The sequence below is a fragment of the Hirundo rustica genome, chromosome 1, assembly GCF_015227805.2.
Source record: "Hirundo rustica isolate bHirRus1 chromosome 1, bHirRus1.pri.v3, whole genome shotgun sequence".
Taxonomy (NCBI): Eukaryota; Metazoa; Chordata; class Aves; order Passeriformes; family Hirundinidae; genus Hirundo; species Hirundo rustica.
The window spans coordinates 22,803,161-22,830,929 of NC_053450.1; the positions used below are offsets into that span (position 1 = coordinate 22,803,161).

Consider the following 27,769-nt stretch of genomic DNA (forward strand, 5'->3'; position numbering starts at 1 on the left):
TTATAAACCACCAGTCTGGGATTAATTATTATAAATCCTTAAAGCCGAAAAGAAGATTTTAGGCATTTTATTCTACATATAATCTATACCAATATAAAACTGCAGCTCAAATGCACTTTATGTCCTATTTCTGCTGGTCACCTTTTGACATTTATGCATTTTACCCATGGTAAATTTTACTCCCTGGGAGAAAGAATTTCTGACTACTTTGCAAACATCAGACCACCCATCTCATGTGGCAGTGCTCAGCGGGAGCAGAGCCCCCTGCCAAGCTCCAGGGACACTCACCAGGCACCCCGTCTCTCATCCAGTAAGCAATGTCTGTTCCATCTGCAGTGTCATAAACATCCGTAACATTGATGGGCTGCAGCAGAGTCATGATCTCTTTCACGATGTCCCGGGCTTCAGCACTGCCAGCAAAACCCAGTCCAGATGGCTTGAAGGTGCCCTCATCAGACTCCATAACGATATCAAAGTTGGAGATATTTTCCTAAACATGTAAGAAAAGAAGATATTGTTCTATGGTTGCTATTTTAGCTGGCATCATATACTGGATTCTGTCATTGTGAGCATACCACAACAAATTTGTTTTGAGAAGCAGAGAAATGCTTCTTGTGAAAATGTGTACATAAGCATAAATGAAGGTACCTATCTTTCTACATAGAACTGGCTGAAACAGTTCAAGCTGTTTTCTGAGGCACCAATATTTTGTAGGACCCACAACATGACTGGTCTGCTGCCCCGAAATACTTGCTTTCAGACTTCTGAAGTGCCACCTAGAGAGGTAAGCCATCACCACCATACTGCAGTTTTCATTTGCAGCTCTCCCTTTCTTCTCAGACCTGAGACTCTGAAATTCTGTTGCAGTGGAGAGAGGGTATGCAGTGCTGTGGCTTTAAAATTAGAGGCAGTCAAAGCCTTCATAGACTGTGAGGAACAGTCTATTTAAAAGCCAGCTGCTGCCTGTTCAGAAACACATTCTTTTCAATACATATATATTTCAAACACATATAGTCAATTCTTATATCAATTGGAGGACTGAAATGCCAAGGTTTTCCCCCAGACCCAAAGGAGTAATATCTATTTTAAAGAAAATTTGTGCTTCCAAGGTAAATCCTCACAGGAAACATGAAAGGTAAGATTTTGTGTACAAGTAGCATTTGCTTTTAGTGTGTACTTGGAAGAATCTTTTAAGCTAAAAGAACAAAAATTTGCAATTTATTTACTTACCATATTTGCTTAGATTGCTCAGTTACAAAGGTCTAATTGGTATTAAATAGATAGGGATTTTACATGAATGAAGATCTAATTTTTTGGAGAGACACACAACTTTTTATAAACCATTTATGATCATGTCAGACAGAAAAAAAGCTATACTTCAGACTGTCTTGAATGTGACTGAGAGAACTTACTGCAGGTTTCACTCCTATGCCCAGATCTCATGCCTGAATTTTATGTCTACCATCGGTTATTTATTACAAGAAAATCATTATGAGGGATATGTTATAGCAGCAACTAGCAGATCCATGTCATTACCAGCATATATAAGCTTACAATTCAATAAATAATAATTTTACATTTTTCTGTATATAAACCCAAATATGTACTACAGGTGGCTGTGAACAAGTCACAAAACTTTTCAGATGTTCTTTATAGAATTTACCAAGAACTGTTTAACAATTTCCCAAAACTTTTTTCTTTTGAGTGAAACAATATTAACAGAACAGAGCTATTTACTTTTAACTTAGAAATATATCCAGTAGTTAAAATATTCAATATAAAATCTTTGCATGATAAAGAAATTGTAAATGTTATAATACCTCAAGATAACTAGTTTATTTACCCATTTATCTACTGGAAATCAAAGCGCAAATAACAAATCTTGTCACCTCACTGGCAATCATCATTTTTAGACAGTGAAAAACATCTTCAGTTCGCAAAAGATTAAATGTAAATAATTCGGCTACACATGGTGTCTAGGCCTATCATCAAAAGTTGTCCTGAGGTCATGAGCCTGAAAACAAATCATGATTCCCAGACCGTCTGCATATAGGGGAGAGAAGCAGGCCAAGAAAAGCACACTGCAGGCTAAAAGGGACCAGTGATGCTCCAATGTCACAGATACAATAGAAAGAATGTCTCAAAATGTAGATCTTCTTTATCATATGCCCAAGGAGGAAGACTTTGTAAAGACAACACACATTTCAGTATGTTGCTCAACTGCTGATGAAAGCTAACTTAAGTATAGTGAGCCCTACATAAATACAATGCTACTCAGCTTCTTTGGTTGAGTTTCCAAAGCAGGACTTCCGTCCATTTTTAGAGCAGCTGAAAGGAGGAGAAGCAATAAGGCCAGGGGAAGGGACTATTCAGGGCAGTGAAGTGAGGAGAAGAGTGAGCGCGGGAACAACATGGACACCTAAAAGAAATCTCACTTATCACAAGAAACAATAGAAACCCTAAGTTCAAGAACTTCATAAACTGCTACTATTGCAGAATTTCTGTGCTCTTCTGTTGTGTTTTCTCACAAAAATGTTTGCATGTGTTTTTAATATGAAACTGAGTAAACAAACCACCCACAATACATTACACCGTATCATTGTTCTGTAAGAAAGCTATTCAGTTCTGAGAATGTGCTGGAGAGGCATGAAAACAGAACACACTAGGGAGAGAAACTGACTTCACTGGGGAACAAAAACGAAGCAGGTCACAGCTTCTCGAAGTACCATATGTCCTTGAGAAAGCTTTTTCCCTATTTGGTCCACTAGAAGATAGGATTACTTGTAAAGCTACTCACTATCAAATTTGAAAGCTGCATTCTTTAAAAGTTAGATTGGTTTCCCTGTTCCCATTTTTGTACATCTACACTGGCAGTTCTACTTACACAGAGAGAAACACATGCTAGAAAACACGCTTAAAATGTACTGCTTAAAAACAGTGAAGATGCTTTGTCATTATTTGCCATCTATGATGCAGGAATAACTGCCATGAACAAAGTGAGGTGAGACTATACATTCAACTTGACTAATTCAAAGAAACAAACAAACCAGAAAGATTTTTAAAAAGTAACTGCAGGGTCAGCTGTTTCCTTCAGTCATTGTCCTAGTGAATGCACAATTTAAATAAGCATTTTAAACTCAGTATGTAATTTTTCTCAGAAAGTAATCTCATCTGCTGCATCTTGATATTGTGCCACATCTTTTGGTATGTACCAGAAAATTAAAACTTATTTGTGTAACCTGCTGCCTAATTCTCTGAACATCAAAACAGACTGTTATATTTTGCCTTCTTATGACTTGGTCACAGAGGAGGTCACCTCTCTTTATTATGTCATCTTTAGCTCTTCAATTGAAATTTTAAATGAAACATTACAATAAATGAGAAAATTGGCTTTTTATACATTGCTATTTTCCTTGAATACACAATTAGGCACAATCCTTACCAATACTTCTCCGATTTTCAATTTTTAAATTTTAATTCCTTTTTTTTCTGTTTTCTCTATAAACAATCTATTTTTTTGTCTCTGCCAAGCAAAACTAAAAATATAATTATTTGTCATCTCTAAGGCAAAAACCTGGTAACATGAAATCACAGAATCACAGAATGGATAAGGCTGGAAGGGACCACAGCAGGTCATCTGGTCCAGCTTCCCTACTCAAGCAGGGTCATTCCAGAGCACATGGCATCGGACTGTGTTCAGATGATTCTCAAATATCCCCAGTGAGGGAGACTCCACAGCCTCTCTAGACAATCTGTTCCACTGCACCTGCATAAGTAAAGAAGTTCTTCCTCATGTTCAGGTGGAATTTCCTGTGCATCAGTTTCTGCCCATTGTTGCCTCTTGTCCGATTGCTTGGCACCACTGGGAAGAGCTTGGCTCCATCCTCTTGACACCCTCCCTTCAGATGCTTAGAGACATTGATGAGATCCACGCTCAGCTATCTTCTCACCTTACCATCTTTTTCACCTGTTGGACCTGCTCCAGGAGCTACATCTCTCTTGTAGTGAGGAGCCCAGAACTGGATGCTGTGCTCCAGTTGTGGCCTCACTAGGTCTGCATAGAGGGGCAAGATCACCTCCCCGGACCTGCTGCCAGTGCTCATCCTAGTGCAGCCCAAGATACCTTTGGCCTTCCTGGCCCCAAGGGCCAACTGCTGGCTCACGGACAGTTTGCTGTCTGCCAGGTCCCTCGGGTCCTTCTCAGCAGAGCTGCTTCCAGCAGGTCAGTGCCCATCCTGTGCTGGTGCCTGGGGTTGTTCCTCCCCTGGTGCAGGACTCTGCATTCACCTTTGTTGAATCTCAGATGGTTCTTCTCTGCCCCTCTCTCCAGCCTGTCAGGGTCCTTCTGAAGGGCTGCACAGCACTCTGAGGTATCAGCCACTCCTCCCAGCCTTGTGTTGTTGGGAACTTGCTGAGGAGGCCTCTGCCCTTTCACCCAAGCTATGGAGGAAAAGTTAAACAATACTGCGACCAGTATTGAACCCTGGGGGGCACCACCAGTGACAGGCCTCTAACTAGACCCTGTGCCACTGATTACTGTCCCACCCCCTGGGGTCTATTTTTTAGTCTGTAATTACAGTAAACTCCACTGAGAAAACAAATCCTTGTAATATAAATGACTGGTACTTCTGCTGGTAGGAAACATCTTCCTTCTTGGCTAGACACTGGCAATCCCAAGCAGGTATACCTTAGAGTAGCTACTTAGTCAAAATACCGATTGTGAATTCTTACCAGTTAAATTAGACTGCAACATCTCATGACTAATCCATTGAGTTACTGATGGCAATCCTTCTTATCCAGCTAAAGAAGGGACATACCTGAAAGTTTAATGTAGGGAACAACCATCCTAAAAGCTTCAGTACTTTTGGGCTGTTTAAGAGTATTACTTGTCCAACAGCTCATTTGCTGGTTTTTCTTTCTTTTATTCCACTGAGAGGAATCACCACTTTACAGGAAAAATACTTAAGTCTGTAATGACAAAGCACTGTCCTTGACTATTGGTTCATTTGTTCCAGTGATAAAGGACATCTGTTAATCTGACATTGTGTTTTCAGCTTTCTGTTATTGATTTACACTTAACTTTGAGAAACAACAACACTTTTATTCCAGTATTTGTCCCAGAGCAGTCTGGAAACAACCATAGCATAGCAACAATGTTGCAGAACTCATAGGGAAGTGATAGTCATCCCACTTGTACTGAAAAAAGGTTTAAATCAGCGCCCAGCTTTGTGAGGCTGGCAACTAAGACTACAGAAAAGTAAAGAAAAAACACTGGAAACACCTAAGTGCATATGACAGCAAGAAAAGAAAAAAAAAAAAAAAGTAAAATAAATAGCTTTCTCTAAGTATTCAATAATATATAAACATGATGTAGTGTAATTTTGAGTTGCTGTTTAGTATGGAGGTAATCTAATGAAGCAAAACAGCATAAATTGAAACTAGAGAAGAAACACCACAACAGCTGTTAGGACGCAGAGATGCACCAGCATCAAGGCATAATAAGCACCAGCCACAAGTGTGATAATACCATTTACACTATTTTTGAATGAAGACAGGGAAAATCGGGAACACTGTGAGTTATTAACTTTTGTAAATTATCCCATCATTATCTGGGAGAAAGCTGATGTAAGGCTGAAGATCAGCACAATTTTTGCTAGATGACAAGGTTTGGAAAAGGCTCATTCTTCTGCCACATTTTATGGGAAAGCAGTATGTAAAAAAGTCTACAGGTATAGGGGTTTGTTCTGCAGGTAGGTTACAAGTTCTGACCTCTGAGAAGCCAGTGACAAAAATCCAAGTAACTTCAACAGCCCTGGAGCAATTTGGTCATGTACTTATTATCCTTCACTCAGTAAAAACATGTTACTGCCATGTCTTGCCTTGTACAATACAGTACAGTACTGTTTCCTCTACGAGGATTTGCCAGCACTCACAGAGATGACCATTCAGTATTGTAAATTCCCTGGGATGATAGACAAGAAAAAGCAGACAGCTCTGAACATGGCAGCAGGCTAAGCAAGGTATGCCTGAAGTCTTTTCATGGGAGGCATTTTATTTGACAAAGGGTCATATCAAAGAGAAGTGCTCTTCCTGGAAAATGTTCCATAAATTTAGACCTTTTACTGCTCAAATATAAAAGGATCAAAACAACATCTATGGCTCTGAATGATCATCCCACCACTGCCCTTTTTTTGACAGGATTTAGGTTTTCACTAGAAAATAGGCAGCAAGCCAAAATTAAAAATTGCAATATACTTCTTTCAAACAAAGATATTTACTCTTACAGGAAGTTAATGAGTATTCCTGCAACTTTCAACAAATTTGCAACACCTTAGAAATTATCACAGCACATACTAAATTTCCTTCACAGCTGCAGGGAGTTTCAAAAGAAGGAAGCCAACTTTCTTACAATCAAACATCCCAATGGACCAAGGACCTGTGGATGAGTGAATCTGCCTGAAGCATGCACTGGAGGCAGTGATCCTCAGAAGATGTCTCTACCAGATTCAACTGGCAGCTCTGCTATTGGCTTGAGAGAAAGAGAGGAAAGATGCACAGAGAAAAGTTTTTCTAACACTAGACATGTATGAATTTTATCTACATGGAATGAAGACTAGATATCCAGGAGACACACTGTCATGACTGATGTGGGGTCCTCCATCCTTCAGGCAGTGTAAGGAATAAACCTGAGTTGTGTTTTAGCAAAATCTGTATTTCTCTGCAGTTTTCACAAGGAAGCTTATACCTAAATACTAAGAATTAGGAATTCCTACGGACCTAGAACTGGTGTAAAAGATAATTCTGTAACTATGCTATCTTTACTGTGCTTAATACAATCAGCAGTGCTATTGCCTGTTATGATACTGGAGAACACTTCTTTCTGTAGTTTTGCAAATGGACATTTCACTCTTTCTGCATTTCTTTTCCTTTTCAATGAAAGGAATCAACAGGACATCAGTGCCCTAAGAAGGAAGCAGTAATTTTACATAATTTTTGATTACAGAGAGTATTGCCTGAGGAAAGTCAAAAGGCTAATGGTCAACACATTTTCCTGGGATAAAAGAATCCCCATTAAAGTCCTTTATATGTTTGGTTCAAATCAGACACAAATTCATGTCTTACATGTCACCAGAGTACTTGATACCTCAGGATATAGTCTTCTGAAAACTATGGTTTTGAGGGGACAATATTTTCTGGAGAAGAATCATTTCACCTGAAAGCAACGAGATATTTTTTTTATATTTGCTTCTTAGAGAAAGCAACTTATTAGCAAATCACAGTAGAAATCTTATGCGTGCATCAATAAAGAGTACTTAAACTAGCATGAAAGAAATGCCAGCATTTCAGAAAGTCCTGTTTTCATGCAGACACTGTTTGAGCAAAATATCAGATCTTGGTAATAAATACAAAAAAGAAACCATAGTAAACACTGGTATTTGATATTTTTAAAAATGTAGTTAAACCTTTACTAAAAAGTTAAAATACTGTATGGTATTTGCACCAGAAATTGAGGTAAGTACGGTAAATATCATTAAAATAGGAATAACAACATGCAGAAATACTGAGAATGCCTTCTGTAATGGGGTTTGAATTTGAATTGAATTCATAACATATTAATGTCTCCAGTGATCACAACCAAGTTACTAAAGTAAATTTGAATGTGGCCTAGGATCTCTTAGTCTTCTCATTACAAAATGTATTTGCTTTCCCAAGAGATTGTACACAATACTTCTATTCCAAAATAAATATTATCAGTCATACATAGTCCCTTAATTCAGCTGGGTAAATAACTGTAACCTTGTTTCATGGTACACAGACCTTTCACAGAATCTAGTCCAAAGCAATGAAAAGGAGGACAGATATTTCATTACATATATTTCTTTCTCCCTTCATGAAGTCAGTGTAAGAGTAAACACATAGAAAACTTAACCCTGGCTGAGGGCACTCGGGTATCATTGGCAAATGTTGTAGCAGAATCTGTACTGAAGAGTTGCATCATGAGGCCTTCTAGAATTATGTTCCTCTAGTTCTTCAATTTGACTTGTATAAGAAAGTAGTGTTGCAATGTTTCATGGTTCTGAAGTTATTTACTGTATTGTCTGTACACAAGAGCCCTACTCAGCAATCGAGTAGCACAACGCTAAGCACTGGAAGAAGACTTCAGACTAAGTTTAAAACTCCAAGCTCTTAAATCCTTTAATTTCACTGCTCTTTATCAAGATAAGGATCTTTAATGTTAGGGAAAATCAACTCTTTTTCTAGTCTGGGATGAAATCTAATTATTGGCTAAAAGCATTGAACACTTCAACAGGTATCTTCTTTGGAAGCAAAGGTGCTGGTAATTCCCCTGAGAGGCTTCTACCCCATGGCCAAAACTGAGCAGGTGCTCTGTGATGTCCTGGTGGGTGACAGGTACCCTTGCATTAATGCTGGAATATACAGGGCTTTCAGCCCTTGGAAATGGCTTAGAAAAATCATGCAAAGAAAACAATGGACAAGGACCATGTGATGCTCTCCAGAAAAATATTTGATAAACTAAAAGCATGGTTGTGCGAGTAATGTGTGTGTCTGAGCTTCACCTGACTGCAGCTGGGCAAATGTGCTTTTCCTGAGCACATATTTACTGGATGCTATCAGAAACTAGGATGAGACCCTCTAGAGCACTAGAGCTTTTGATCAACAAATATGGCAACTCTTACACTCTCATAAAGCTCTGAACAGCTAATATACCCTATCACTAGCTTTAATAATCAGAAATTATAATACTGGGACCTAGGGAAAAGTTGAATGTTATAAATAATGCTATTACACAGGGATATGTTTAACTATTGGCACCATAGTAAAACCACTACGCTGCTATCTCCATTATTTCTGCAGTAACTTATCCACTTTCTAGCAGTGACAACCTACAATGATGGATGAAGAAGAAGGGCCTGAACTTAAATTGAAAGAAATAATAAATATGTGACAAAAATAAGAGCATCTGTACTTGTCCAGTACTATATTGTCTTCATTTCTTCTCCCTTGCCACACTTCCACTGACATGAGGAGATAATTTACAATGTCAAGGAAATCCATGTCTGCCTGTGCTGAATTACTGCATTCATTTTTCTACTTGTTTGTAGCGAACTAAACTCATAAGTCCAGCTATGTAGATGAGTCATACAGGCTGTCTTTCATTTTACAAGGCATCTTTAAATACCACTCTTACTTAACTTGTACTCATTACCATCAGCAAGCAATGTGTGTGCCACGCTATCCTAATTGGCAGAAATTTGAGCAAGTAAATCATTAAAAGGTTAAGTTATTTTTCATGCTAAATTTAATGTACAGTATTAATCAACTTTATTTCATTATTATGAGTAATGCAACGTCCTGTAGTCAAATCGATTTATAATTATGCCAGATCACATGGCAGGGGGGAAATAAGAACAACAAACAACAGACGGATGTCATTTCTGCTTAAATTCTCCATGTAAATTACAAACTGTAAAGTCAGACAGGGCTTTCTTTGCGGAGCACAAGATCCAGATGGAATCTCACAAGCAGAGCAAGAACTGAGACACATTTGTCTCAAATTTTTAAAACCAAAGTAACCAAATATCTTGCAAACAACACCCAGTCCACTTTAGATTTCCCTATTTGATCCTTAAGTTTGCATTTTGGTATTATTTCTGAATAGAAATCTTTGAGACAACAGTGAAACTGAGCCATTTTGGCAAAAGATGAGACATACATGAGTCAATTACATGTTGCTGACATCACCACCATAGGATGGATCTTATTGTCTGAGATGGACATCTACGGAGATAAATCTTCAGATACCTTTCTGATGAGTGGTATGTGTTAGACACAGAGCATCCTTCCAGCTCCTCCAAAATGTGGTTCTGTACATAAGAAGTATCTCTTTCATGTGCTACTTATTTCAGAATATTTTATTCAGTTTAATCCTGCTGAATATCAGAGAACCAGTGGTAAATCCAGAATCCTTAACATACGATAAACTGCAACCTGTCACCTCCCTGAAGCTGAGAAAGGAAGCTCTTGGGTATTTGAGATACTTGAAGGAGGTATACCTCTTCCAAATAAACGACAGAGCTGGGTTATCCCTATAATTTGGAGATACAAGGAGGTACAACATTATTCGTGGGCAGTTAAATACCCTTATTAGCAATATGAAACCAGTTAGTGGGAAATATTTGATTGTCCATCAATTAGTCAGAAATCTCTAACTGCTCTAAACCTGTCTCTGACAACTCTATTGCAGATGCAAGTTGATCTAATTTGGTTCATCACAATGAATTTGATTCAAAGTGAGGTTTCCATTTATTTGTTCTGAAAGGTTGCTTAGCATTAAAAATGGTCTTAAGAATTGCTTGTAAGTCTGCTTTCATGCTGTTGTAGACCAGGCAACATCCTAGGCACATTTGCATTCACCTTGTCTCTGCCTTGGATGTATTGAGAGTTATACTACTTAATGAGGGAAAAGAATAAAGGATTACTTGAGAATAGTTATAGAGGTACAGCAAAGATTTCTGTGCGAAAAAAAAAACAAACCCACAGACACACATATTCCAAAGACTTATCTCCAAAATAGTTTCGGCAACTGCCCCTTACCTCATGATGTATTTTGAAATGGCAGTTCTTGGCAGGAGAGATAGATGTTATATTTTTATCCTAATAGCCGTAAGTCATAGAGTTTGTGTGTTCTTTGCATCACCAGAAATCAACCTTTTAGGATGTTCCAGATCCCACAAAACTAACAACTGGCAAAGTACATTATAGACTGTACACTATCAAGATAAGAGAGCAAATATTTTTCTCTGTATTATTTTATGTTTTACATTGTAAAATATTATGGGAAAATGCAATGAAGCTGAAATGTATAAGGCAAACAAAATTTATTTATATTGCAAACATATGTGGACCATTCATCATTCATTCTCAGAAGGCTAGCTATGTTTGAAAGCTATGGCAGATATCACCATGAAATATCTGTTTCAGAACACTTTTGTGACAGAGTATCTTAGGTCAAGCGGAACACGCACACGTGTGGTTGCATCGCTTACTGTTAAATGTAAAATTAGGTTTACATTTATGATTAAACCCAGAAAATATACTTTCAGGCAGAACTAGAATCACAGGTTTTGGTTAGATATTAAGCGGAACTTCTTGACAAAAATAGTAAAGTCATAAGACTGAGGAGAAAAGTGCTGTCAAGAAAATGGTGAGAAAATGAAAACATATTTACCTTGTGCAACTGATAGTATTGCTTGGCACCTACTCCTCCTTGCTCTTCTCCTGTCCATAGCACCAAGCGCAGTGTCCTTTTTGGACGAAGTCCTAAAACACAGGTTTTAATATTGTTTTTAATATTAAATATGGATATATTTTAAGCATTTTTTGCATTGGTCTCCAGCCTCTAATGGATGAAAAGCCTGGATTTTCACAAACCAAACACAACCCATATCAAGTGTGGGTTTTTCTGTCTAGAACACTTTTTTCTTGTTGAGGGAGGAAGACTGTGGTATGAGGAGAGAGCCCACATGAGGAAGAAGGGGGCACTTGAGGTGCTGCTACCAGTTGCAGTAGCAGAAGAGAAGCACATTTCAGGGACATACTGAAAGTGTCTGAAAACCACACCAGAAAGTAACTATCTTGATAGATTCCTGAAACATGTGCTCCTGTCATTGTGGTGGTCTGCCATAAGTAAGTAGCTCGTAGCAGATCCAAATCAAATTTTCATGAAAACTACCATTGCTTTGGCATGGTTAATTTATTACAATTAATTGAAAATGAGCTGCCAGATTTTTATGAGAAATGTTTATCCATTTCAAGAACTGAGGGGCTATGTAATATTATTTTGCTGTTTATCAGGGAAATGAAAAGCAGCAATCTGTACTTTGAAATCTAAAAGAGTCAGCTGCTAAACATGTGCACAACTTTCTGAAACAAGGCAAACATGAAGCCATTTTCTACTTTGCTATGGTAGCTAAATCAGAAAGTTCTTAGATAAATTCTGAAACCATTTTTGCCAGGGCAGAACTGATCAGATAGAAGTCGCTTCCCTCTGTTTATTTGGCTGTTTCTATTCATAAATTAATACATTGAGAGAAACTTGAGAGCATGGAAGAGCAAACAGATAAAGAAAAAACTGTTTTCTGTGCAGTGGAATGCTAATTATATTAGAGAAAAAATAAAGAAAAAACATGAGGAGATTATCACCAGTGATAAAGCATAAAGTACCACACACACTTTTCTGCTGAGAAGAAATAATATCAGTATCACAGTCAAAACTTATTTCATTTCCTAACTGAAATGGATGAAGGCTGCCAACAGACTTGACCTTCATTAATTTTTTTCTTTTGACACAATGAGATGACCTCTGGCTAGCTCGAGTCAACACAGCCACAGAATGGTCCCGGTTCGTTTCGGCTTCTCGGCTTAGCAGCTGGACCCGATAGTGTTGTGACAGCAACAGCAGCAGAAGAGAAAAGGCTGGCTCTCAGCTTAGCAGGTTAAAAGATGTTTATTAGCTCAAGAGATGAGGAGCAGAGAGGCTCAGAGCTCCGAGCTGAGAGCTGAGCGGCTGAGAGAGGCTGAGCGAGTTTTTTCCTCCCTCTTACCCCCTATAAGCGGGGGAGGGGTTCCAGGGAGGATACAACAAGACAACAAATCAGGGATTCAGGGGGTAACAAGGTGTGCCCACCCCCAAGCCTTGGACCACTAAAATCCAGAGCTAAAGGAATTCCCCCCAGGGGGCCCATCACCTGAAGCCCTCTCCCTGAGATTTCACAACCTGGGAGGACTCCTCAAAGTGACTGACAAGCTGCCCCAGAGAGGGGGGTTGGGGCAGAGGGGATGTTACAAGTCAGGTGAGGAGTGGGAGGACTGACACAAAACACCTTATTATACAGACAACACAAAAAGGGATACAGAATTGGGGATACAGTGAAATGAACCATAACATAAACTTCTTATAAAAACCTAATAAAACAGTTCTGCACCACCACAGAATATGATCTGAAGATTTCTTTCTCGAAACGACATCTTCAGAACTGAAGGCAGAATGTATAAGGAATACTCCAAATCTGAATTAAAGAGCTTGGATTTTCCAATAGTTCATAAAGAAGTGCAAACAAGTTTAAAGGTGTATTTCCTGAATGTTGATCTGTTGACTGTCAAACTTCATTACTTTAAAGACCTGCACACCTCCCAGTGGATCCCCTGCTCTCCTAAATCACAGCAGTAAAGGATTAGCTTTCTTTGCTTTTCAAATTAGTCACATTACTTATGAGGTAAAATTGAGATAATAGCTATTGTTTTAAAGTCAGAAAGATATAAGCCCAAAGTACCCCCAAATGTGTCAGCAGCTTGGTTAGAAGAGGTGGCTGTAAAAAAAGTGCTGGTATAAAACATAGAGGCCACTGCTCTAGATGGTTCCAGCAGCAGTTTAAGTGGGAAAAGGAGGTTTATTTGTCGCAAAACGCAAAGTGAAGTCCAGTCTCAGCCCACCACATCAAACCTGTGAGAGTACCTTTGGCAGGAAATGCTTAAGACAGGGAAGCAGCATCTTCTGGCTCCTCCGAGGCAAAAATCAAGCTGCTTTAGTCAGCCACTGCTGCCCTAAGGTGTACTTGGGTCAGAGACCAGGGGGTCCTCAAGGTTGGGTCAGATGGGCTGTAACCTCAGTTCCTGCTTTCCAGAAGCTCAAGAAGATCTCAGCTCACTTGTGGAAAGACATTTGAGATTCTTATGGCCCCCTCCCAGCCCATCACTGCTCATTGAAGCTGGGGAAATAAAAAAACCCTGTGAAGCTTTGGTCTTTCCAGTCCGTAGTGTATCAGTTCTTCCCATCTCATGGATTCCTGTTGGCAAATTCATTTGTGTGTTCTACTAAAATTAAATGGGCAACTTTAAAAAATAAAAATATATAAGCTATGGATGCAGTTATTTTAAATACAAATAAAGTCTACAGAGGAAAATTTAATTTCCTCATTATCTTAATCTGAAAGTGATAAGTATTTATCTACCTGTTATTAAAAACAGAGCTAATCTGACCAAAGAACAGCAAACAAATCCAGTATTCAAAAGTAAAATTGCTAATAATATTCTCAATGCATGTTTTTATTAGGAAAAAAATGAAGTACTGTATTCAAGTTACAAAAGTTTTTAAAAGGAAGTTTAACTATTTTGGTTTGCTTCTTAAAAACTATTGGTTCCTAAGAAAGGTATCATCTTCACAAAATCAGAAGTCTTTCAGATCACAGCCCAAATATGTATTGAAAAGACATGATAAAATAGTACTTAGAAAATTTGCTAGAAAACTATGTTTTATGATGGGTGCAACATATAGATGGGTCAGAAGGCAAATTTAAAATGAAGGAAAATTGTTACACAAATAAAATTGCACCTCTTTCCTTGCTATCCAAATAAATTACTTATTACATAGTATTAAAAATAAATAGGAAGAAAAAACCTACAGATGAATTTTCAAATCTCCAGTGTTTTAGAAAAATGTATTATCTGTTTTTCTCTTCCTTCTATCTAGCCCTTAACTGAAATAAAATAATAGTTTACCACAAAGGTGCATTTTGGTGATCAGCCTCTATATTCTTATGGTTTATCTCAAGCATAAAAGATACTATGGGCATGTGGACTCACAAGTTAAAGAATGAAATAAAAACATCGATATGGTCAATCTAAGGCTAAGGATGCATCTGTAGCAAGCACAGCAGGACACCTGCTCTATTACACTCCCTCTGTGCTGGAGTGGCTGCTATCCTTTCCTGCTCCTTGGGTACCACAAACACATCAGTGACACCAATGTGCAGGTCTGACTGACTCTATTTTCTGTTTCTTTTAAATCATCATAGAATGCTCACATTCACAGATAACAGCAGCAAGACCTGAATTTTATGTCCTACATGTCTTGCTCATGCTTGACAGAATTGAGATATTTCCACACAGCAAAACTGAAATGTATTGTTTGGTACATGCAGAAACAAATCATAATGGCCTGTCACATGTAAAGCAAAAAAATAAACCCACTTCACTCCCAAAAACTTAAAAATCAGGAAAGAGAATTTGAATTATCTTTTCTAAGTCAAAATAGAGATCAGTACTACAAATGCAAAATTTTCTTCAGTAACTATTTTCCCACTTTATAAACATAAATCATTACTGGAGGATGGGGAGGATTACAATGATATTTTCTAAGAAGACAGTGAGTAGATGGCTAACAGGCTTCTTTAATGTCATTTTAAGACTGACCAGCTTACAAAAAAAAACATTAAAAGCATTCCACCTTTGTAAAAATAGATATTTTCCCTATAAGTTAAGGCACTGGGATCACACACAAGCAAATCAAATAGCTTTTCAGCTTATATGAGGCATACAAACAAACTGCAAATGGAGGTGAGCAGCTTAACAGGTGTCAAGGTTTAACCTCAGCTGGCAGCCAAGCTGCTTGCTCACTCCTCCACCAATAGGAAAAGAGAGAAAATCAGCAGGATAAAAGCTAAAAAACCCCGTGTGTTGAGATAAAGACAATTTAATAGGGAAAGCAAAAATTGTACACTCAAGCAAAGCAAAACAAGGAAGTAATGCATTCCTAAGATCCTGCATAATTGGCCTAGAAAAGGCTTGATCTGAGCATAAAGAAGTATAAATTGTACTGCCAGTCGAGGGAGGTGATTCTGCCCCTCTACTTCCCCTGGTGAGAGCCCACCTGCAGTAATGCATCCAGCTCTGAAGTCCTCAGCACAGAACATGGACGTCTTTAAGTGGGTCCAGGGGAAGGTCACAAAGATGAACAGATGGATGGAACGTCTCTCCTATGAGGAAAGGCAGAGACAAGAGAAGGCTCCAGGGAGACCTTGGAGGAGCCTTCCAGTGAATCAACAAGAAACGTGGACAGACTTTTAAGCAGGGCTTGTGGCAATAAGGACAAGTATATAACTAAAGGAGGGTAGATTAAGATTAAAGAAGATACTTTTTACAGTGAGGGAGGTGAAACACTGTCACAGGTTGCCCAGAGAGACTGTGGATGTCCCATCCCTGGAGAAATTCAAGGTCAGATGCGACAGGGCTCTGAGCAACCTGATCAAGTTGAAGCAGTTCCTGCTCATTACAGGGGGGTTGGACTAAGTGACCTTTAATAATGTTTTTCAACCCAAACTATTCTCTATGTTCTCTTACTTCTAATTCTCCCTAAGTCACCAATGTATTTGTTTTAGGAGCTACTAGGAAGAGGTACATACAGATATATCTTCCTCAAGTAGTGTCCTCTGCTGCACTGAAACATATAAGCTATGACCTTTTCTGCATTGTAACCCTGTGGCTTGGAATTTCTTTAAAAGGCACTTATACAAAAATATTTATAAGTATTTATACAAAAAAGTATCAAGATACATAATTATGTCACTGATATTTAAATTCTTATTACTCCCTCTGCCTTTCTCAAGTTTGGAGCTGATTAGACATAGGGGATTTACTGTGCGTCATTAATTGGGATATTTCTATCATGCATGCATTTCTCATAAAATACCTGGAACTTCCAAAATTTCTGTACAGTATAAAATAAAAATAAAACCAGTACTCCACATTTTGCTAAAGAAGATAAGAACTCATGATCAAAAACAATGGTACAATCTGCTAATACCTGATTTATGTATCCTGTGGTATGGGCAAGGAAGAGAGAAAGCTCTTATTGCTAGCAACTTATTTCCCAGCCTAATTTCAAAGAATATACATGCATAAATAAACTGCAATCAATAGGATGATAGTAATAACACAGTTAATTGAAGATGTCCAGACCTTTCCTCCGAAGTCCTAGAAGAAATCTCCATTCTAAACCAGATGGACTTTGGCTTTTACTCTTGTTAGAAACAGCCCTCTACGGTATAGACAATCGATCTCACTATTTATGCAGAAGAGTACTTGTATACTCATTTATTTAAGAAGATTTTTTTTTTTTTAATTGAGTGACAAATAATGATTTAACAGAGAAAATCATAGAATCACAGAATCATAGAATCATGGAATGGTTTGGGCTGGAAGGGACCTTAGAGATCATTTAGTTCCAATGTCCCTGCCATGGGTAGGGACATTTCACTAGGTCAGGTGGCTCAGCGCTCCATCCAGCCTGGCCTTAAACACTTGCAGAGATGGGGCATCTGCAGCCTCTCTGTGCAACCTGTGCCAGTGCCTTGCCACCCTCACCACCTCATCCAAGGAATCTGGATTCCTTCCAAATATCTAATCTAAACATACTCTCTTTAAGTTTGAAATTGCCCCTTGCCCTGTCACTACATGCTCTTCTAAGTAGACTCTCATCCTTCTTGTAGGTTTCTCTCAGGTACTGGAGGGCCACAATCAGGTCATCCCTAAGCCTTATCTTCTCCAAGCTGAACAATTGCAATTTCCTCAGCCTTTCCTCACAGGAGAGGTACTTTGTCCTTGTAGTCCTCTTCATGGCCTTCCTCTGCACTCAACCCAGAAGGTGCACATCCTTCCTATGCTGTGGTCCTCACAGCTGGATGCAGCACAGGTGGGGTCTCACAAGGGGAGACCAGAGAGGCAGAATCCCCTCTCTCACTCTGCCAGCCACGTTGTTTCGGATGTAGCCCAGGACATATTTGGCTTTCTGGGCTACAAGTGCACATTGCCAGGTCATGTCCACCCTCTCACCCTCAAGTCCTGCATAGAGCTTCAAAGTTAAAAGCTTCCAAAAATAAAGCAAAGAACAGCTGGGAAAAAAAAAAATAAAAAAAATTTAGTGATTCAGTGATTAAGATAGTACTTAAACCGTGATTATAACATATTTCTAATTCTCTAGTGAAGCTCAAATTAGACATGGGAAACAGCTTTTGGCTTTGGAAACTGTCTTTTCTTCTTATATCAGTCTAATGCAGTGCAATCTCCTTGATTTTTGTCTGTTGATAGCTGCTTTTTGCAGCACTGAGGACAAAGCACTGCAAAAAATAGCACTGGGAAGCAAGTAAACTCTGAGTGTTGAAAGTCTGGAGTAAAGAGAGATGAAGTCTGGAGCAGAAGAGATGAAGCATTGCAGGAAGAAGACAGAAAATGGTCAGGTCTGGGGCTGGGGAGGGGGAAATCCAAGTGGGGTGGTGGGCCAAGCCGGGTGCTGCAGCTCAGTCTCACGTGGGGCTGTCAGCTGGCTCAGAAACATGTTTTGGGGGTTGAGAGGACGCGACTGCCACTGGCACAGACTGTGAGCAGCTGTTTGGACAGGCCCTTCAAAGAGGGCACAAGGGCACAGCAGTGCCCAAGGTGAGCCAGTCTAGGGAAGGGCTGGATTTGCAGACCATCAGCAGCCTTGACAGCAGTGCAGCAGGACACTGAGATTGCACAAGCAGTTTTCTTTTCCTGGTTTTAAGGGGGCTGATGATCATATGACAGAAGGGCAGATTTACAGAACAGTGGAGAAGGGAAATGTGAGAGGTTTTAGATAGATTTATTTTTAAAAAGCAATGCAATATCCAAGAGGAAATGTCAAGGAAGGAGCTGGGTATACAAGACTGGAGGGGAAATCTGTGAATGATTTGCAAGTCTAGTAACTAAAAATAACATGGATTAAGCCTTTTGACTGGGGAGATGAGGGAGAGAAGAGGGAAGACAAGCCCAGAGCTTGGCGCTTATGGGCTGCAAGTCAGGCAGCAACAGTGCCAGAGGGAGGGTTTCTCTGTGGACACCTTCCTGCAACCTGGCAGCACAGCTCAGGGGCACTTCAGATGAGAAGTACTGTGCTTGTCAGCACATGGGGTTTTAAACGGAGAACTGGTTCGTGAAGTGTCATAAAGCCATTACAAGTCGTGTACCAAACAAAAGAGGGAAAAAAAAAAAGAGAAGAAGAAAAGGAAACACAAACTTGCCTGTGTAAAAAAGAAAAGCTCAGAGTCAGCAAAGAACTCCTCCAGCCCATGCCTTGCTCTGGTCCTGCCAAGGTGCTCTCCGAGCCCCACAAAAGGAATAAGACACTGTCCACCTTTAAAACACACCTTATTCCTCTTCAGGAATACATTCTTCCTTAGGGGTATTTGTGATCTCATCAAATTGTGGAGCAGAAAAGGCAATGTGGAGCCCACTCCCACACTCTCTGGGATTACAAGTATCAGACATGGTTCAGTCTTAATGAGACATGGGTCTGTACTCTGCCTCTGCTGCCCCACTCTTTGAATTAGAAAAACAAATCTGTTAGACTATTCTGAAAGCTGATGAGTCAGAAAATGAAGCAGGCACACTTCTGTCTCCATATTGAGAATTTACACCTTAAAAAAATGACAGGACAAGATGCCCGTTACTTCATTTGGGAACGATTTCAGCACTTTACCATATCAACCACATTAGAGATTTGGGAAAAAAAACCAAACAAAAAAACAACAAAACCAACCAAAAAAACCCCAATAACACACAAAAGCTAGCATTGCCAGAGCTCAGATTTTTTTCTTGAATTTTCTGGATAAATTAAAGCTTGCAGAGAAGCAGTAGTTCACAAGACAGAGGGCAAAATTGCTATGGAGAGCTGTATATCTAAATTTACCACCAGATTAGCAACCTTTTATGTTTGCAGTCACCCGTCTGCTATGTCAACACAGTATGAAAATTGAAGAGTTAAGTACTTGCTAAATATGCATTCAACCAAATGCTAAAATGAAGGAATAAATGCATTTGTAGTGTAACAGCATATGGAGATATTTCATACTAAGTAGATTTAATAGAATTGAAAATGTGAAGGTCAGAATAAAATACTCAGCTTTGGGAAAGTGAAAAGAATGTAAGAACAATATCAGGCATATTTGATTAAAGAAGAAAACCAGAAACTGCAAAAGTAGTAATTTAATTATGTTTCACAACATATCTCCTAGACAGCAAACAGCTACACCACCACAAGCAATTCAGAAAAGTGTTTAACAAAATATTTTGTAAGCACATTAAAATTACATTTATATGACTTCAATTAAACTAGCAGAAAAGGAATTACTCTGGTGATCATGTTTTTAATAAAACATATCTTTAGTCCTCATATATTAGCCAGTGAATTTGGACTGGAGAAATGTAACTTCATACAAAGACTACAGTGAACTGTACAAAACTCTGTCTAATGGTTTTCCAGTTGCATTAGTCACGGGTATAATTCAGATGAGAGTTAAAATTTCAATTTTAAATAAGTTTTAAAGCGGAAAAACTCTCTAATCAACTCCTTATGAGTAATAATAACTCAGTTAGTACCTTAAAATTCTTACATGCATTGTTTTAAAAACATTTCTGTAGTTTTCTGTGTCTTTTTCCTATGAAACAGTTGTGCCAGATCCATGTCTACATCTATAAGAAAGCTGATTTATGAAACCCCAGTTCAGCTTAGTGCTGGCAAACAGACAAAGGGGGGGAAATGGCACATATCATCTATCACCATACATTTCTCCCTTTTTCATGTTTCATCATCGTCTAGGAATGCAGGAAGGCTGTGCGTAAGGTGTGATAACCGCGATTAGATTTTGTCAACAATCACTCTTCCTTCATCAAGCTACTCTAGCAGAAATGGCATCACCATCCTTCCCTGGGTGTGAAAGGAAAACATTCCCTGTTCATCCACTTGACTGCTGGTATTCACTGGCTCTGGCAGCTCCCCACAGGAAATGTTTTCTTACGTGGAAGAATAGGACTCTCAGAAGAACTCTGAGGCACAATCCAAGCAGGAGACTTCCTGGTCTAAGGTGGCACGCAGACATGACTGAACACGGGCTCAGTGCACAACACAAGAGCACAAGCAGGGAACTGTTCACTGTGTATCACAACCCACCACTGCAGTGATCTGTGGAGTGTAGCCTTTCCTGGAGTCTGCAGCCACTACTTCAGTGGAAGCAGGGGTTCAGATAGCATTCACTGGCAACACCTTACACTGGCTGCAGTTCCAGCAGTTGAAGAGAAAGAGGAAAAGTTTGTCATTTGACAAATTCACAGCTCCGCCATTGACTTCTGAAGATGTCCCCAGACTGAGCAGTAGCTCGTGGATAGGTATGCACCTCTGGGCTTGGAAGGACACCAAGAGCTGGCTAGCAACAAAGCAAGAGGGACCGAAACACAGCCAGGAAAAGCTAGAAAACACGTTTCTTGAGCAAGGAAAGAGAGCTTGTGGGTAAATGTTGCTGAAAGAAACATGAGATGTGAACAAAGAAACTGCTGACTGTTTGATTCCTCCTGTGCTAGCAGAGATGGGACTCTGAAAATAAACTAGACTGCAATATCAAGTAACATACCCCATCAGTTTCTATTCTCAACAGTAAAAAAAATGATTCCACATGTTTTAATTAAAAAGAGGCATAATAGTCATAATTTTTGAAAATTTTCTGAAGAAAGCACTGAACTTCATCCATCAAAATCAACTGGATTTCTAACTCCAGTAGGCTCCCTACTGCTGTTAGGAGACTTAAAATACTGGAAATACAGGAAACCTGACAGTGCCATACATACCTTCTAAAGACCTTTGTCTATTATTGTCATTATTCAGTTCCTTTAAGCACCCTTTAGGGATGAACAGCCCATATTTCCAGCACTAGAGTGTGAGGTGGCTTCGGCAGGACTGGAGAAGGGCAGAACACCTGTGGCCTCAGCTGGGAAATGCCCCTCAGTCAAGCAATGTGGGAGCACAGCTGAATTAGGAGCAAAGAGGCAGTACTGGAAAGATCTCTGAAACCATTGGAACATACTAGCTGCTTCTTGCTCACATACCCCATAGACATGGTCCTGCCAAGGTGCTCTCCGAGCCCCACAAAAGGACTCCCGAGCAAGAAGAGCTGCAGGCTTGAAATATTGGGAAAGGAGCATAAATACCTCTTTCACAGAAACTGACAACAAGTATCCACAGCAGGATCAAGTCCTGCAAACTGTCCAACCAAAGACAAAATATGGTAGTAAAATAAATTTTGTGGGATTTTATGGTGATGTACTATGTGTAGCTGCTTAGCTAGTCTTTCATCTCACCTGGAAAAGCAGCTTCTTTTGTAAACCTTGTGTGAGGGAGGGGACATGAGAAGATATGTTTCAAATGACACCAGAGCTCTAACCAGACCAACATGAAAATGCTCAAGCAAATGACATTGGCCAGCTCCAGAGATGCTCTTTTTTGCACATAAACTAACAAGGTAAAAAATTTTCAATTTTAAATGCAACCTGAAAACAAGTTTGGTTTGAGATTTCTAGGCTGTAATTAGCAACACAGCTGTTGTTCTGTAAAACTAGAAAACCACAATTTGCTTGAGTGCTCTCTCCTACAACTTCCAAAGGCCCTCATCACACCACAAGTCATGCAACACCCCATGGATTCCCTCAGCTTAAAGAGGTGAACCTTTTAGCCTTTCCTCTCTTAAACACCTCCAGTGTCTTCCCATCATCTCTTAATTACCCTAAATAACACTCTCAATACTGCCGTGGAGATTTGCAATCTATCACACAGAATTTGCAGACAGATTAAAAGGAGAGACTGGTGATTACCACAGTGTTACACATGTTCTGGTAACCAGGTGTTTGTAATCTTTAAGGAAAGACTAAAAGTGTCTTCTTCCTGCTTCTCCTCAGGTGGGATACAAATGCACTTGCCTGTCTCTCCTCAGTCATCCATTTGATGAGTATATCAGAACTTCCTATTCTAAATATTTTTATGCCACCATCAAAATTAGTTAAAATAGATCAAAAGATTAAAACCTGCAGAGGGCTGGGCAGGACAGCAGCTGCCAGACATCGCAGAAGGCAAACTGCACATTGCACAAGTTTATGGCCATGGACACTCTGCCTACAAGTATGGAAGAATAATTTCTTAAGTATCAGAAATCCTCATCTAATCACAACAGCCTTGGCCTCTCTGAAAGAAAGGGAGTTTACCAGTTCAGACCAGTTCACTGCTTCAGCAACTCTAAAAATGTCTTTATTCCCAGTAAGGAATAAGGAGTAATAATCAGCTGAAATGTTCATGTTTCTTCGCATAAACAACTTCCGTGGAAACATTTCCAGTTCCTCTTCCTTGTTTAAGAACACCAGTCCTGAAGCAGCTTGCCACAGATCTTGGCTATCAGTGGCATATGCAAGCTTCAAGAATTTAATTCATGTTTTTCTTTCCTTTGTTCTTCATTAAACTTCATTATTAACGGTGAGAAAAGATCTCTTTGAACATCAACAGTCAGTATGGCCATTAGTTAGTTAATTTTTCTGAGATTAGCTACCAGCAAAGCAACCAGTCATGAGAGTTTAGTTGAAACAGAGAACTTGATATGGATACACTAAGGAAAATGCTTGTTTTCACTCTGGTCAGGAGATGTCTACAGCCAGCATGGGCACCAGCAGGAGCACAAGCTGGTACTGATGTTTAACTACACATTGTTGAAGGGGATGTTTTGAGAGTGAAACTGCAGCTGCACAGAAAACATAGAAAGATTCACCTTGTTGAAATGTAACCATCTAGAAGTTGACTTCTGCTCTGAATTTGCTGCCTGTGCTTTCTCCCTGAAGAAGGATGAGAGGGAATGGCACCCACCAGCAGGTGCCCCCTTCCCATCATACCACTGTGGAAGACGAGCAGAGAGATATTACAGCTATTAGAAGCAAAGTATTCAGACTGACTGAAACTTTCCACTTGTCAGCTCTTCTACTTTCCAGAGTTAACTGAATGGTTATAGCTTTAAACGGTGTTCAGCAGATCACAATCAGCCCTATGCTTTTAAGGTACTACTCTTCTGAAATGTGTACATGGGATTTTACATCAATAAAATACTTTTATTCCACTCTCTGCTAATATAACGCCAAACAATTTCAGTTCAGTCTGACTTTCATGTAGTTGCCTTTCCCTCAAAAAGAAACAACATCAAAATAGAAATGAAAGAAAAAAAAAAAAGCTACCAAATGTTTGAAGTTTTGAAGACTATGTAAAGCTACTTCAGATTGTGCTGGACTGGTACATGTCCTTGTGGGGAGCATGTAAGTATTATTGTCTGGAAAGCTAAAAAAACCCAAAGGAAAACAAAACAAAAAGAAAAAAAAATATACCAATATGGCACAGAAATTGCCACCTCAATTTAAAAACCAAAAAGCTAACACTGAAGGTTCAGGAAATATGAGGAAGTATAAAGGCCAATACATTAAGTAACTGATTTACTTAGAAATAAAAGCAGTAACTATTAAAATTTTTACTTGAGGCAAGAAAATAAACTGTATTGCTTAAAATAAAATCTGACAATCTTAAACCATAACTTTAATGATTTTTCAATTAATTTTATGTATTTGGTCCTAAGCCAATAGCTATTAAATGGTTTCAGGAGGACGCTACGTTGAAAGTATGGAATTGCATTTAAACAATAATATTTTTCAAGTATTACATGCAATTTTCAGAATCCAAATTAACAGGCATCATTTATATCTTGTCCATAAGCCATGTCCAAGGGTCACAGTGATATCACGGTGAAATGCTATTAGACCTTCACTGAAAAACCTGCTTTAATAGTGCAATAGCATTTTGCTTTCATTAACCCAAAGGGCCATGGCAGAAGTACTGGTGTTTTCTTAGTAGACAATATAAATTCATATTCTAGAAATCATATTTCAGAATGCTCATTTCAGCTTGAGGATCATATCACCGCAGCTGTAAGATGAGTTATACTCTGGTAAATGCAGACACAGTTTTTACGGCTACACAATGCACCATGGCTTTAAGACTCCCTGGACACAGTAAAAAATTTCTACACAGGCACAGAGCCAACTGAGTTGGCTTGTCTTCATTTCAAATGTATTTGGTGGACTAGTCTGAGACTAAATTTATCAGGGTCCAAAAATGTATCAGACAAAGTCTCCACAGTTCAAAACACAATCCATAGTATTGATTTTAAATAAAAGTCATTAATTTGTTTCTCACACAATCTTCACAGTTTTTTATTTTGCTGTCCTCCTTTTTTATTATTATTATTTTTTTTTAATCAGGGTTTAAATGCCTAAGATATAAAATCTGCATTAACCAACCTGCTACGGAGGCCAGTTTGTGAAAGGTGTATGCTCCTTGGTTATCCACAGCTATGAAGACCCAGGAGTCCTCTCCCAGCCTTGTGCTTCTGCAGAACACTTTTACAAGAAGAGCAGAACACAACAGCTGCCCAGAAGAGAGGGCATCAGCAAAGGCTCCAACACTTCCCAGCTGACAGAACAGCATTTCACCATAGGTTGCACAGCAAACACACAGGGTTTCTCTACCAGAGAAAATCAAATATTTAAACAAGAAAATGATGCATTTCAGTCATGCATGAAGGGAAACCCAGTGAATAAAAATTATACAATGCCACCATGAACCTGCCCTTAAGAAACACACAACAGTTTATTCTGAACGGCATGGAGTACCAAACACAGCAGAATAACTTTCTTTTCCTTGAAGGTGGAGGAAACACAGGCAATTTTCTATGCATCATAAAAAAGAAAAAGAAAAAAAGAAAAAAAAATCAAAAAACACTAAAAGAAGGAGTACACTTGGATTCTTCATAGAAGAGTCCTATTAGGTTTGCTTTTAGAAGACCAAATTCCAAGACTGGGAAATTGAGAGATTAGTGGTCCAAACAATGCAAAATAAAGGAATAGGAACTCACACGGATGTTTGATGCTCACGACTACAGTATGCAAGCAGCTAATCACATAACAGAGCTTGTCTACAAGGAGCTCTTCAAGAAAGACTGAGATTGCTGAAGTGCACAAATCTTTCCACTGGGAAGCAGGGGAAGCTAGTTTATTGTTTAAACGCTGCCAGGGCTAAGAGCAGGAGCAGCAGCTGATTTTAGTTTCTAATGATTACATTGGGTATTCCTCTTGACCACAGGTTACATTTAGGGAAAAAAGGGAATAAGGAGGAAAAATAGATTCCATCTGATGAAGGGGGAAAAGCATCCTTGGATATCAATTCAACAATCTAAAAAGTCTGTTTTGAACTAGCTTTGAGGGGTATAGTGACAAAATGAATATTTGTGCTCAAAGACATGGATAAAATAGAAAATCCAGTTTAGACAGCATACAAAATAATCTGGAAATGTAATGTATTAAAGATATTTAAAAATAAAGATTTACCTAGATCCTTAATGAGTGATAATGCTTCCCATGATATAAATGCTCCACCACCATCATCCATAGCTCCCTGCCCAACGTCCCAGCTGTCCAGATGTCCACTGACCAATACAACCTGGAAAAGCAGTTATGAGAAAATATATCTACATGAAAACACATCCACATGAAAACACTGAATCAGAAAATTCTGTTTAGCATTTAAGCATTTTAATGATTTGTCACAAAGCTGGCATTTTTGTTTAGAACGGGAGCAAGGAAAAAAATTAAACATTGTTCTCTAGTTGCTAAATATTAATCTGGGATTCTACTACTTTAAACCACTGCCACTAGATAGGCTGTGAGAAATGTTTAAATGAAAGGTTTTATCTTGTATGTTACTAAAGTGCATACTTTCCAGAGATGCAGGACTACTACACTGCTGACTGGTGAAATTTTCTTTCACAGTCCAACTGTTTAAGCCCTTAGGCAAGAAATGTGATTAATCCTATTTTTGGGTGCATAAAGAAAAAATATGAACTTAGACTGAAGCATTCCCAGAGGTTTTTGTTTTATTATATATCTATGGTACTTGTCATAGAGGACCTCTAATTTATTACCAGATCCCCTATGTGCTACAACAATGACAAGATATTTTATAGTTCCATTAGTCATAAGGATATTTCAAAACATGGTAGCAAGTCCCAGATGGGTTTGCTGCAAAGAAGGTTTTGTAACTAGAGTATAGTATTATGGGCATCTCCAGCAACATCCACTTTCAGATCTGAGCCCTTCAAATATTGACAAGCAGCATGAGATAAATACCACAAGTGTGACAGTTCCCCAAATGGGCCTTGAGCTGAAGGGCTGATGGATCTATGATTATAATGGAAAGGTCAAGGAGGGACAAAAACTCTGAGCCAAGCAGGCAGTGTGACAAAATGGTGCAACAGCACAAAACCAAAAGCAGGATTCATTCAACCTCTGACAACTCAGCACTAAGGAAAAACTGAAGGAGATCCTGGAGCATCCACCTGTGTTCTGCTCAAAATAGGCCCTAAACAAAGGGATGCTTCCCACTCTCTGGTTAGAAGATGTCAAACAAGCCTCAGAGTTGTGGAGTCCAGAAAAATGTACAAAATATTCATTCTTTCTGCCACCTTCTTCTCCCTAAGGGATGAGGATCTCCTGGCATATTATCTCATCTACTATTCATCACCAGACAACTAGTCTAGCACTGGAAATGAGAACATGATGCATTTTTACTGTTATAACTCCTGGAGGGCAAGAGTCTATGATGTAAAGCATGCAGTGAACATTGCAACAAAGTAACTTGGAGCCCAAACATGAAGATCTCTATTTTCTTCTTCATGTCAGATAAATCTATTCTCAGTGGTTATTAAAATTAATCAACTATCATGGCAAGATAAAAAGTATCAAGTACTCATCATACAACAGTCTTTTTCATCTAACCAAACACAAACTCAGGTAACATAACTGAAATATCCATAGTATTAAACAGAGGCCATGTGTCCTAGGGTAACTTTATGGTGCTTACACCCCCAATCGTCTGTTCTGTTTGTGCTGTATATTGAGTTCTGTGCCTTTAAGACTGGTTCTAAGAGCAAGGAGAAGCACGGAGTTTGTTTTGGGAAGACTGCCTGACTCCTCCACATTCTTCTCC

General features: G+C 39.0%; 1 protein-coding gene across 6 annotated transcripts in view; it reads right to left on the reverse strand.

Annotated features, from left to right (window-relative positions):
• The window catches only part of CPQ (carboxypeptidase Q), a 145,417-nt gene that overhangs the window by 28,162 nt on the left and 89,486 nt on the right, over positions 1–27,769 (reverse strand). For all 6 annotated transcript variants that reach the window (XM_040078152.2, XM_040078134.2, XM_040078180.2 and 3 more), the window contains 3 exons: positions 26,113–26,224; positions 11,252–11,343; positions 289–490 (listed from right to left, as the gene is read on the reverse strand). In XM_040078152.2, the coding sequence (XP_039934086.1) occupies positions 289–490; positions 11,252–11,343; positions 26,113–26,224 (406 nt within the window). The remainder of the gene's footprint in view (positions 1–288; positions 491–11,251; positions 11,344–26,112; positions 26,225–27,769) is intronic.